General features: G+C 49.6%; 1 protein-coding gene across 2 annotated transcripts in view; it reads left to right on the top strand.

Moving 5' to 3' along the window:
- ATP2C2 (ATPase secretory pathway Ca2+ transporting 2) overlaps nt 1-12,544 on the top strand; it is a 77,969-nt gene that overhangs the window by 28,625 nt on the left and 36,800 nt on the right. Inside the window, exons 5-7 of one of the 2 annotated variants that reach the window (XM_040253988.1) lie at nt 253-288; nt 407-468; nt 3,924-4,032. In XM_040253988.1, the coding sequence (XP_040109922.1) occupies nt 253-288; nt 407-468; nt 3,924-4,032 (207 nt within the window). The remainder of the gene's footprint in view (nt 1-252; nt 289-406; nt 469-3,923; nt 4,033-12,544) is intronic. The other variant, XM_040253989.1, reaches the window with a different exon arrangement.

Here is a 12,544-nt window from a genome sequence, read left to right as displayed (position 1 = left end):
TCGTATCTGTACTGTGTCATTCTGTGTTATAAGCATATCTATGCCAAAAACTCTAGGAAGATAACCCCCAAATGTGAACCTGCGGAGGCAGAATTGGGAGTGCTTTTTCGGCTCCTCTGTTTTCTAAATCTCTGCACAGTGCTCTATTTTGCAAGGAAAAAGGAAATACATTTTGGAAGACAGTGTTCTCCCCTGGATCGCTTACCTGCCCATTGGCAATGGGTGTTAACGTGCCCTCTGTTTGCCTCCTAGGCTGTGCTCATCGTGGTCACCGTCGCCTTCATCCAGGTGTGTATATGTGCCCTGAGTTCCCAGGCGGGGGTCACCTGGGCTGATGGGAGCTCTGTGGGGGGCCCCAGCCCCTCCAACCCCACTTAAACACAGTGTTTCGTGTGCTTCCGGCCAGGAGTACAGGTCGGAGAAATCTCTGGAAGAGCTGACAAAGCTGGTTCCTCCCGAATGCAACTGGTGAGTCGGAGACTTCCCACCCACCCTGCCCCGGGACTTTGCGGTTCATCAGAGGAGTCGGTGGGCCGGCGAGTTTGGCAAAACTTTGGCCACATTTATGCCCTCTGTCGTGTGATGTGGGAGAACCGAGTCTTCCCGGGGGTTAGCAAGCCTGATCCCTGCCCTGCCAGCAGATTGCTCTGTGTTCCTGGGCGTGTCGCTCAGTCTCTCTGGGCCTCCGCTCTGTCACTGGTGTCTAATCAGAGTGCCCAGCCTGGGGGCTGTGGATGACAGGGCTTTGGGAAGAGGGTGGCCCACGAAACCTGTGATGAAGTGTGCAAAATTGTGTGCATTTTCCCTAGAAGGCATTTGACATTTTTCCTGAGGCTCAGAAGAAGCTGAGGCGGGCAGGGGGAGGGGGGTGGGCTTTAATAATAAGCTGAGGCTTCAGAACTCTGATTGAAGCGGGTGGACAGCTCAGTGATGAACCCTGGCCATTTGCTCAGCTGCCCGCCAGCCCCTTTCCTACCCGAACATTCCTGCTTTGCATTTTGTTATCACATCACCCTCCCCAAAGATGTTTAAAAAGGAAAGACAAGAATGTCTCCCCTTACCTCCTGGGCCTGTCTGCTTAGCTCAATGCTGTGCAAAGGGACTTTCAGGAAGATTCCATCATATGCGCTGCCCAGGACAGCGTCACTAATCACATATGGCTGTTGAGGACTTCACCCAAGGAACTGAATTCTTCATTTTGTTTAAGTTGAACTCAAGCAGCCTCACAGGCTAGTGGCTGCCATCACAGATGGCTCAGCTTAGAGGGTTTGCAGGGGCCGCTGCCCTTGGTAAAGGAAATGGCAGAGGCAGAAGTGAGAATGTTGCAGCCCTGCTGTTGTGTGTGTGTGTGTTTCAATGTAATTTTTTAGTGTGTCAGCAATCCCCAAACAGTTATTCTCCTTGTAAACATGAAACCACTTTGGAAAAGGCCCAGGTCTTCTCCCTCACCCTTCCTGGCATCAGCTGAGGTTGTATTAAGTCATGTGTCTTTCCCAAATACACACTGCCACTCATGAGAAAGTCACTGCTGGCATCTCATGATCCAAGGTACTTTGTTGTTTTTTTTTTTTTTTTAGATCCAAGGTACTTTGGAAGGATTTCAACAGACTGTAACTCTCTTTTATCCAAAGGATAAGCTGGGAGAAAGAACCTTAACATATATTTGCATACAGATGGCATAACTGAGCATAGAGCTGGAGGATAGAAAGACCTAGTGTGAAGTCCCTCCTCTCAAGGAGTCAGCAAGTGAAGAGTATGTGTGTGTGTGTGTGTGTGTGTGTGTGAGAGAGAGATACAAGGCAGAGAATAATGAGTAACAAAGTAGAGACCAAAAGAGCATGCTGAGAAAGCACGAGAGGCATGAGTCAATTCTAGAAGATTCTTTTGGGGGGCAGTAAAAATGTCTGGGCTTAATAATGGGATGAACAAGGTGTCAGAAACCCAGACGTGTGATGTGTGACGTAATCCTATAAGCAGACAGAAGCATCCATGATTTATGGGGTTTGATGAGCTGATCTTAAGTTTAAATATCAAGTCTTGGCCTTTCAGGCGAATAGTATGCATTATTGATGTCCCTGGGAGTTGCTTCTGAAAGGCAATTTTATTTTCAAGAGCTGCAGAGGCAGGCAACCTGGGAGAGTTGAAAGAGCAGTGAAGGGACACAGCCTCCCTCCCCGAGCCCCTGAGACCCATGTCAGGAGAAGCATCTGCCCTGCGGACCGTTCCTGCTTACCTCCATCCTTTGTGCATTCATTAAATATTTACAAAGCACCCACTGTGTGCAGCACGATGTCCCAGGTGAAGAGATAGGAAAGCCCTGGCCTTTGGACCTCTCATACTCCTAACAGAGGAGGCAGATAATGAAGTGAAGGAATTAAATGATTTTGGAATGAGGCAGGTGCATTAAAGCCAAAAAGACTGAAGGCCAAAGCCACACAACAATTAAAGAGAACCTCATGGAGATGCAGTGACTGGTGGAGGTGTGGGAACAATCTTGAATATCTGGCTGGCAGGTTACTCTGACATTTAAGGTGGAGCTGACCTTTAAGTTGAGGCCTGATAAATGGCAGGGGCCAGCCGTGGGAAGAGTCGAGAGAAGAACAGACATATATCTGATGGGTGCTCTTGGCTATAAAACCCGGAAAATTTAGCTGCACAAACTGCAAGGAAACTGTGTTGTCTTTATGGCAAGGGATCTGAGGTGAGGGACCAGTGGGGTTAGTTAATTCAAGATGGCACCAAGGACCTGGTCCTTTTATTTCTTTACTCTGCCATTCTCAGCTTGCTGGCTTTGTTCTTATACTGGATTCCCTCATGGCCCCAGGATGGCTGCCACAGCTCTAGACATCACAACCAGACATGATAAAGATGAAAAAGCCCAACAGAAGAGGCCATGTGTGTGTGTAAAGAATGAGAAAATCTTTCTCTTGAGCCCCTGCCAAATACCACTCCTGTCTCTTAGGCCAGAGTTGCAGATCATGCCTGTGTCTACGTCAGTCACGGGCAGGGGGTGGGATCACCCTGACGGTCTCAGCCTGTCAGGACCCACCCCCTGGAGCACTCTGCTGTGGGGAGAAAGGCAGGTACCTGGATAACTGCATTCTGTTAACAGGGAAGAGGGGAGTGTCTGCTCCACCATTCAAGATCCACAAAGACCTTGAGACTGGAAAGAGCTGGGTGTACTCAAGGGGGTGCGTGGCAGGAGGTAGGGTGTCTGGGTCTAACTCCCAGGTTCTTGGAGAGGGTTTGGAGCAGGAGGAAGTTGTGATCTGATTTTGTGCTTTAAGAACTCTCTGGCTGCTACAGGAAGGAGGCCCAGGGAGGGGCACAGGTCCAGCTGGGGGGCTCCTGCCATGTTGGGTAAGGAGCAGCATGTCGTGGGTTCTAATGGGAGCTCGTACACAGAAGCACATCTATGTCTAACAGCAAACAGCCGTGAAGAGTGGTCCCAGGCCTCGGGAGGTGAGGGTGGGGTTGCTCCCTGGCTTCTTGGGCACTTAAGATGCTCCTCCTGGCTTTAACAAGGTTCTGCTGTCCCTGAGGTTGGAGCCGGGCTCTGCACACCAGAGCACTGTGTTCTCCAAGGACAGAAGCACCGCCAGCTGCCAGCTTTGTTAAGGAACCACTTCTCTAGACCTGCAGAAGCTTCTAGAGGCCGTGTGGTCCTGCCTGGTTTCCAAGCAGGGTGAACAGTAGTCACCCCACTTTTCAAATGAAGTCCAAGTTCTCCCAGGAGCCAAGCTCTTTCCCAAGAGTCTTTTAGGACATGTGAATTTTAAAAATAATAAAACCATTAAAGCACAAGCGTTTGTCCACATTGGAAAGAGAAAATGTATTTCTGTAACCTTTGCTCAAGTTTATCAAAGTGCGTAAAATTGAGATGTCAACGTGGATGCGTTTGCTTTTTCCCATTTAAAACGCAGCCTAAGAGAAGGAAAGCTCCAGCACCTGCTCGCCCGAGACCTGGTACCCGGAGACATCGTGTCTCTCTCCATCGGAGACCGCGTCCCTGCCGACATCCGTCTCACAGAGGTGAGGGGCCCAGACCCCTGTCCAGACACTTGGCTTCTCAGAGCCAGGCATCTGGCACACACATGCACACAGACACAGGCATGTGTGCACACAAGCAGAAAGTTAGCGAGCAAGCTAATTTTAAGCACAAAGCTCCTCCGATGGCATTTTATAAATCATGTATTCTCATGTACGTATAAGCCTAACACGTTCTGGTTATATGTTTTTCTAGCTTGTAGCCTACTGCAGTAGAGAACTGAACCACAGTGGGGCCGAGGAATGAGGGAGAAGTTGCCTCTAGAAACAACCACACTGATGGCAGACAGAAGCACTGTCAGACTGCTTAATCTCGAGGATGAGAACAACCAGTCCAGCCGTAAAAAGTAGCACAAACCTTTGTTAAGAGCGCAGTTTGGGACATTGGGTGTGGGGCTCCGTCCCCAACCTTTGCGGCTCTCAGGGTGTCATGACCTCACAGAACATTCCCTGAGGCTCTCGAAGATGATCCTTAATCCTCAAGAAAAGGAAGAAAAAAAAAAAAAGAAAAGGTGAAGTCAGGTTCAGAGAGATCCGTTGAGGGGAGTAACCTATTTTATGATCCCTGCCAAGAAGGTTTAAGGATTGTTCAAAGCTTTTAGTGATAAAGGATTAAGCCCAGGTTATCAGCCTGATTTATTTATTTAAGGAGGATGTGTTCTCTGGGTCAATAGCAGGCTGTTGGAAGGGTGGCCTGGAGAGAGGTGGGGAGTGGAGGGGGACAAAAGAGACTGGGAGCCAGCCTCCGGGACCTGCATTTACAGCACCCTGGGCCTGTCTTTGGAGGTGAGGCGGGGGCCAGAGGGCACCCGGGCTTTCCAGCTCCTCTGCCCCCGTTTTCAGATCCCCAGGCAGGGCACAGCAAGTGTACCCCACACCAGGGTGAATTCCTCTCCATCTGCTTCTCCCCACACGAGCATCCGGCCTCCGAGTCCAGGGCACGTGGTTCCCAGTAGACGAGCCGCTGTCCAGTGGCCAAGCCCCACCTGCAGAGAAAGCTGGGGAAACCAGTCTGACATTGTCCATGCCTCCCTAGGGATGGGCCCTGCCCTGCAACGTGGAGGAGTCCCCGGGTACAGGGGCGGGGTGGTGTCCACATACTGGGCAGCTGATAAACAGGATGCACGTATACTGTGGATGCTATAGGAAGGCAGAGCGCTTGAAGTGGTTAGTGCCCTGGGGCTGGGCGTTAGCCAAGTCCTATCCTTCAGAAGCTGTGTGACCTTGAGCAAGTAGCTTAACCTCTCTGTGCCTCAGCGTCCTCATCTGTCAGAGGGGTTAATGTTCATTCCCACCTCGAGGGGTTCTCATGATGCCGAACTGAGCTAAGACCATCAGCCTGCTTGTACAGCCCCCAAGGTGGGGAAGAGTCCCGAATATCAACCATTGATTTAACTGTTTGTCATTACCAGGCTCGACAACAGTTCCTTGAAAGAATTTTTTAAACGCCAAATAACTCCCCTCCTACTTCAACTGGTTTTCTCCCTGCCCTTTTTCTATCAGATTAGATGTATCTGGTCGTTGCCAGCACGAGGACTTTTTCAAGGCTACCGGCCGCCAACACTCTGCAGATTTTCTCTCTGGTCCTTTTGCAGATCGGTAGCTTTGTTTACTCAGAGTTTTGTTTTGGTTTTTTTTTTTAATAATTTTATTTATTTGGCTGTGCTGGGTCTTCCTTGCTGCCTGTGGACTTTCTCTAGTTGTGGCGAGCAGGGACTGCTCTCCAGTTTCGGTGCAAGGGCTTCTCATCGCAGCGGCTTCTCTTGTTGCGGAAGCTCTCTTGAGCTCTAGAGCATCTGGACTTCAGGAATTGCCGCAAGTGGGCTCAGGAGTTGCAGCTCCCGGGCTTGAGAGCACAGGCTCAGCAGTTGTGGCACAGGGGCTTCCTTGCTCCGAGGCTTCAAAGCAGCCCCCTGCATTGTCCAAGAGTCAACTGTGTGTAACAGTCAGATTGGCGCTGGCCACTGTGTAAAAACCGCCTTGCTTCATCTGCCAGTGACCTTAAGAGGACAGTGCTCTCCTTTTACAGTGAGGACACAGAAGCCTGGAGGGCTGAGCTCACACAGTCAGTGGGGCAGAGGGGATTTGAACCTGGGCCACCTGGCTCTGGAGCCCAGCCTCCAGGCCCTGTGTCGACGCAAACAGTCACTGATAAGAACGGACCACGTGGGCCAAACCAAGGACGGTAGCCCAGGAGACAGGCTCACCATAGCCTGGACAGACTGCTCCGGAGAAGCAGTTTTCAGCACTGTTTGTATCCTGTCACAACAATGAAAAAGAAATTCCATCAAACATGGCAGGGGTACATTCCTTCAAGGTCGCCAAAAGGACAGATTAGCACACACGTAGTGAGAGGCATGACCTTGGCATCTGGGAAGAGAGCCTTATCGCGGAAGGAGTCCTGGCTTGGAGGCGTTCACCCCTAACTTCAGGGTGAGCACTCTTTGCTTCTGGGTAACGCGTCCTTTCCTTTGGTGATGAAAGCAGGTGTCCCATGTACGGTGCACACAGGCTGTGCTGGTGATCATAAAATCCAAGCCAAGTCATAAATGCCAGACCGGCTTCCCCAGCCTCCGCCACCTCTTTCCCGATAGCCAGCTCTGCGGACTTTCTTCCTGGCTCTCTGGCTCTCCCTCCAGGTTTCCTCAATGTATCGAGTGTCTAGAGCTACTGAACAAATTATTACATACTTACGATCGTGGCATCCGGTCCCATCACTTCATGGGAAATAGATGGGAAAAAAGTGGAAACAGTGTCAGACTTTATTTTTGGGGGCTCCAAAATCAATGCAGATGGTGATTGCAGCCATGAAATTAAAAGACGCTTACTCCTTGGAAGAAAGGTTATGAGCAACGTAGATAGTATATTCAAAAGCAGAGACATCACTTTGCTGACTAAGGTCTGTCTAGTCAAGGCTATGGTTTTTCCTGTGGTCATGTATGGATGTAAGAGTTGGACTGTGAAGAAGGCTGAGAGCTGAAGAATTGATGCTTTTGAACTGTGGTGTTGGAGAAGACTCTTGAGAGTCCCTTGGAGTGCAAGGAGATCCAACCAATCCATTCTGAAGATCAACCCTGGGATTTCTCTGGAAGGAATGATGCTGAAGCTGAAACTCCAGTACTTTGGCCACCTCATGCGAAGAGTTGACTCATTGGAAAAGACTCTGATGCTGGGAGGGATTGGGGGCAGGAGGAGAAGGGGACGACAGAGGATGAGATGGCTGGATGGCATCACTGATTCGATGGATGTGAGTCTGAGTGAACTCCGGGAGTTGGTGATGGACAGGGAGGCCTGGCGTGCTGCAATTCATGGGGTCGCAAAGAGTCGGACACGACTGAGCAACTGAACTGAACTGAGGGGCATAAACAACACAAGTGTATTATCTTTCAGTCTGGAGGTCAGACTCAAACTCAGTTTCACTGGGTGGAAATCAAGGTGTTGGCAGGACTGTGTTCTCCATTTCCAAGCTTCAGGGGAAAATTGGTTCCCTTGCATTTTTCAGCTTCCAGGGTCACCCACATTTCTTGCCTCATGCCCCTGAATCGCTCTAACCCCTGCTTCTGTCTTTGTATTTCCTTCTCTCAGACACCGCTCTGATTCCCCTCTCATAAGGACCATTTTTAAAATCAGTTGATCTCTTTTTTCTTTTTTAATTAATTAATTTGGCTGCCCCGGGTCTTAGTTGCAGCATGAGGAACCTTTTAGCTGTGCCATGTGGGATCTAGTTAACCAGGGATCCGCCCTGGGCCCCTGCATTGGGAGCATGGAGTCCTGACCCCTGGACGTAATGACATTTAGGGGCCCCCAGGATCGTCCAAGCTAATCTCCCCATAGCAAACCCATCCGTTTAATCACACCCGAACAGTCTCTTTTGCTGCTAAGACAACACTTTCACAAATTCCAAGGATTAGGACTTGGGTGTCTTCAGGGATTGGATGGTAGGGGGCTACTATTCAACCCACCACCCTCAAAGCCCTCCTCTAAGCCTCTCCTCCTTCCCTGCCTGCCTGAGGGCACCCCTCCCAAATCCCCATCAATCAGTCAGTGAAATATTTCCTGAGCACTACTACAGGACCTGTGCTGTGCTGAGGAAGCAGTGAGAACCCATGAGACCTCTGCTTTTATAGTCTGGAGTGACAGACCACATCTCCCACAGGGGAGCTTGTGGGAAAAGCCCGGGGGGATTCCTGACTTCCCAAACAGGACAGACTTGACTGGCCTGCTGCAGTCACCGAGGGCTTCCTAGAAGCGGTGCCTTTTTGAGCCGCTCTGGAATGGACGTGAATCAGCTGTTCTAGGCAGAGGAGACCCAAGCTGTGTGCTCAGCCCTGACTTGGAAGCCAGGTGCATTGCTGCTTTCAGCTGCCCGCAATGCACCTTCACACAGGAGGGCCGCTCCTGCCGTCTGGAACCTACTGCCCTCCAGCAGGACTTAGCTGTTCTCATTCCTGAGGTCTCAGCCCCTCCCCGTCCCCTCCCCACCGGCCTCCCTGATCCCTCTCCTGAGGCGTCACCTGCCCCCCCTCCCCCAACCCTGGATTCCTGCTGTTCATTCCAGTGTCACTTTGCTTTCCTGTTTATTGCTCAGTTCAGTTCAGTTCAGTCACTCAGTTGTGTCCGACTCTTTGTGACCCCATGGACTGCAGCACACCGGGCCTCCTTGTCCATCACCAACTCCCAGAGTTTACTCAAACTCATGTCCATTGAGTCCGTGATGCCATCCAACCATCTCATCCTCTGTCGTCCCCTTCTCCTCCTGCCTTCAATCATTCCTCGCATCAGGGTCTTTTCGAATGAGTCAGCTCTTAGCATCAGGTGGCCAAAGTATTGGAGTTTCAGCTTCAGCATCAGTCCTTCCAATGAATATTCAGGACTGATTTCCTTCAGGATGGACTGGTTGGATCTCCTTGCAGTCCAAAGGACTCTCAAGAGTCTTCAACACCACAGTTCAAAAGCATCAATTCTTCGGCACTCAGCCTCCTTCACACTCCAACTCTCATATCCCATACCCGAACACAGGAAAAACCATAGCCTTGACTAGACAGACCTTTATTGGCAAAGGTCCCTCCACAAAGGCAGGGAGTTTGTCTGTCTTGGTCACTACTGGATTCCCAGGGTCCAGAAGAAGGCTTGGCCCTTGCAGGAGGTAGAAGGACAGATAGCCACCTCCATTCCAGCATATCCAAACCCACACCCACCTCCCCACCTACATCCTCACCCCTTCCCAGTCCCCTAACCCCCATTGTTCCTGTTTCCCGGCCAGCTGTCTTCTATCTCTCTCTTCTTTCCTCTTTTTAAGAAAAAAATAGACTTTATTTCTTAAAGCCTTTTTCTTTTTTTGACCATGCCGTGCAGCTTATGGGATCTTAGTTCCCCAACCATCACCATGACCCATCCCTGCTGATGCTGACCTCGATCAGCTGGCTGAGGTCTGTTTTCTCACATTGTAATGTGTCACCAATTAATAGGGTGCAGATGACACCACCCTATGGCAGAAAGCATAGAAGAACTGAAGAGCATCTTGATGAAAGTGAAACAGGAGAGTGAAAAAGTTGGCTTAAAACTCAGCAGAAAACTAAGATCATAGCATCTGGTGCCATTGCTTTATGGCAAATAGATGGGGAAACAGTGGAAACAAAGACTTCATTTTGGGGGGCTCCAAAATCACTGCAGATGGTGACTGCAGCCATGAAATTAAAAGACACTTACTCCTTGGAAGGAAAATTATGACCAACCTAGACAGCATATTAAAAAGCAGAGACATGACTTTGCCAACAAAGGTCCATCTAGTCAAAGCTATGGTTTTTCCAGTGGTCATGTATGGATGTGAGAGTTGGACTGTAAAGAAAGCTGAGCACTGAAGAACTGATGCTTTTGAATTGTGGTGCTGGAGAAGACTTGAGAGTCCCTTGGACTGCAAGGAGATCCAACCAGTCAATCCTGAAGGAAATCAGTCCTGAATATTCATTGGAGGGACTGATGCTGAAGCTGAAACTCCAATACTTTGGCCATCTGATACAAAGAACTGACTCATTTGAAAAGACTCTGATGCTGGGAAAAATTGAAGGCAGGAGGAGAAGGGGAAGACAGAGGATGAGATAGTTGGAGGACTCAATGGACATGAGTTTGAGTAAACTTCGGGAGATGGTGATGGACAGGGAAGCCTGGCATGCTGCAGTCCATGGAGTAGCAAAGAGTCAGACACAAGTGAACAACTGAACTAATTAATAGAGGTTCTTTCTGTGAAAGATCCTCATGTTTGGGCAACCACTGCTGTCACTCCAGCTGGAAAGTGCCCCCATCTTATCAATCCAGCAGGCCCTCAGAGGCTCCTCCTCTGAGGCTCTGTGTTCATGGGGCTCATCCTGCCATAGGAGGAAGCTGCAGTGATCCCACACCATGTGGATCAAGACTGAACTCTGCACTCTGACTGTTCACAGTCTAGCCTGCCCCATCGCCCCATCCCAGACCTTACGAGAGAATGGATGCCTGAGCTAAGAGAATGCAGCTGAATCCATCTCTGACATGACCTAGGCTCTGGGGCCCCAGGCAAGTTTCTGAAGCTCTCAGAGCCTCAGTTTTCTCATCTGTAGAGTGGGGATCAGAGCAGCATCTTTTCCGCGGCATCGTCGTGAATGTTTCATGAGAAAAATACACTCAGCAAACGTGTGTTGGCATTAGCATACTATCAACGATGGTAACTATTCTCTTAGTTTCTCTTGCACTCTAATTTAGCATCATCCTCCATTTGTTTCAAGAATTTGATTTCCAAAGTTCTTGAAAAAAGAACCTGATTTAAAAGTCTTGTTGACTCGGCCAATTGGAAAACTGGGTGAGCAGGTTATATTCTAATTGGTCTTTCTTTAAACATAAGCAAATTATGTGAGCCTCAGTGTGTTTGAAGGGGTTAGTGTTGGGACAAGAGATGTAGTGACCTTCTAGCCCAGTGTCTCTCAACACTTGCCCCAAAGGGTGGTCCACACACTGCAGCCCCCACGTGGAGAGTATCAGCATCCATTTGCATAGTAAAGACCCTGAGAAGTCCTGCAGTAAAGAGAACCAGTTCGCTGGGTTTACCCCCATGTTCCTCAAACTGTTTTTCACCATGGAACCCACTTTCCACAGAGCAGCAATTAACTTCCTGTGAAGGAGGGTTCCCCAAGACACAAGTGGGAAAATGATGTTCTAACTCGTGACTCATCCATTTTATACCTGGAAAAACTAAAGCTCCCCGAATCACAATTATGTGAATGTGATTTTGTTAACATAAGTCTCTAACCTTCGTGGGTCCACTAGGAAACCAGAATGGAGGCACAGGGGGCTCTTGGACCTGCAGTCAGCCTTCACATAGTCTGGTACAAGCGTAAAGACTAGAATTAAAAACAGAACAAAGAGTGACTTCCCCGGCAGTCCAGTGGTTAAGACTCTGCCTTCCAATGCAGGGAGCGCAGGTTCAGTTCCTGGACAGAGAACCAGGACCCCACATGTTGCCGGGTATGGCCAAAGATTAAAATACAAAACAAAACACCCAGGACAAATTAACCTGTCTCCTTAGTTCCACTTGCTGCCAGTGTGCTCCGTCTTCTTGCTGTCCGGCACTCCTGTCCATGCCTACTCCCTCACTGAGAGCCTTACTGTGCTTCACTTGGCCTGTATTTCTTGGACTGTAGGCTTCCCCTCCTGATGGAACTGGCCTGTCTTCTAATGTCTAATATCGTTTTGCACATTTCCCCATGTCTATTCTTCTCTGCTCCAGACTTTTCTTTTTTTTTTTTACTTTTTTTTTTTTTTGCTCCAGACTTTTCATGGCTCCTCATTCTTTACCAGGTTATATCCCAATCTCTTAACCAATGCCAAACACAACTAGATTCCAGCCACACCTCCCACACATCCTCTGCTCCAGTCATGCCGGTCCCCACACGGGTCCCCATGTAGACCAAACCTTCTGTCTCTTTGCTTGTGCCCTCTTCTGTTGATGGCTTCCCTTGTGGCTCAGCTGGTAAAGAATCCACCTGCAATGCGGGAGACCTGGGTTTGATCCCTGGGTTGGGAAGATCCCCTGGAGAAGGGAAAGGCTACCCACTCCAGTATTCTGGCCTGGAGAATATAGTCCATGCGGTCGCAAAGAGTTGGACACAACTGAGCGACTTTCACTTTCTTGAGTTGATGGAGTTGAGGCCCTGTGAGAGCAGGGCCAACTCTTCCCCCTCCAGCAAACCCCTGCACTGGTTTCAGCACCTGGGATAGTGCCCACCTCTGTCCACTCCTGAGAGCCTGTCCCCAGAGAGGATGCCCTGGTTCCACTGCTCAGCATGCTGGGCTTCTGTCCTTTTATTAGTCTGTGGCTGGGATGCTGGGGGAAGAGAGGTCTTTATTTACCTCCTCCCATCTCTTCCATTGCTTTGATCAAACTCATTATTACCAAGTCCACCCACCAGCAATTCTCCAACTCGCCTTCTTTTCCCTCCTGAAAGACCTGCCTGATTCTCTTACCAGT

This window comes from Oryx dammah, unplaced genomic scaffold (assembly GCF_014754425.2).
Source record: "Oryx dammah isolate SB20612 unplaced genomic scaffold, SCBI_Odam_1.1 HiC_scaffold_13, whole genome shotgun sequence".
Lineage (NCBI taxonomy): Eukaryota > Metazoa > Chordata > Mammalia > Artiodactyla > Bovidae > Oryx > Oryx dammah.
Note: the sequence above shows the minus strand (reverse complement) of the source record. Positions and strands in the feature narration are given on the sequence as shown.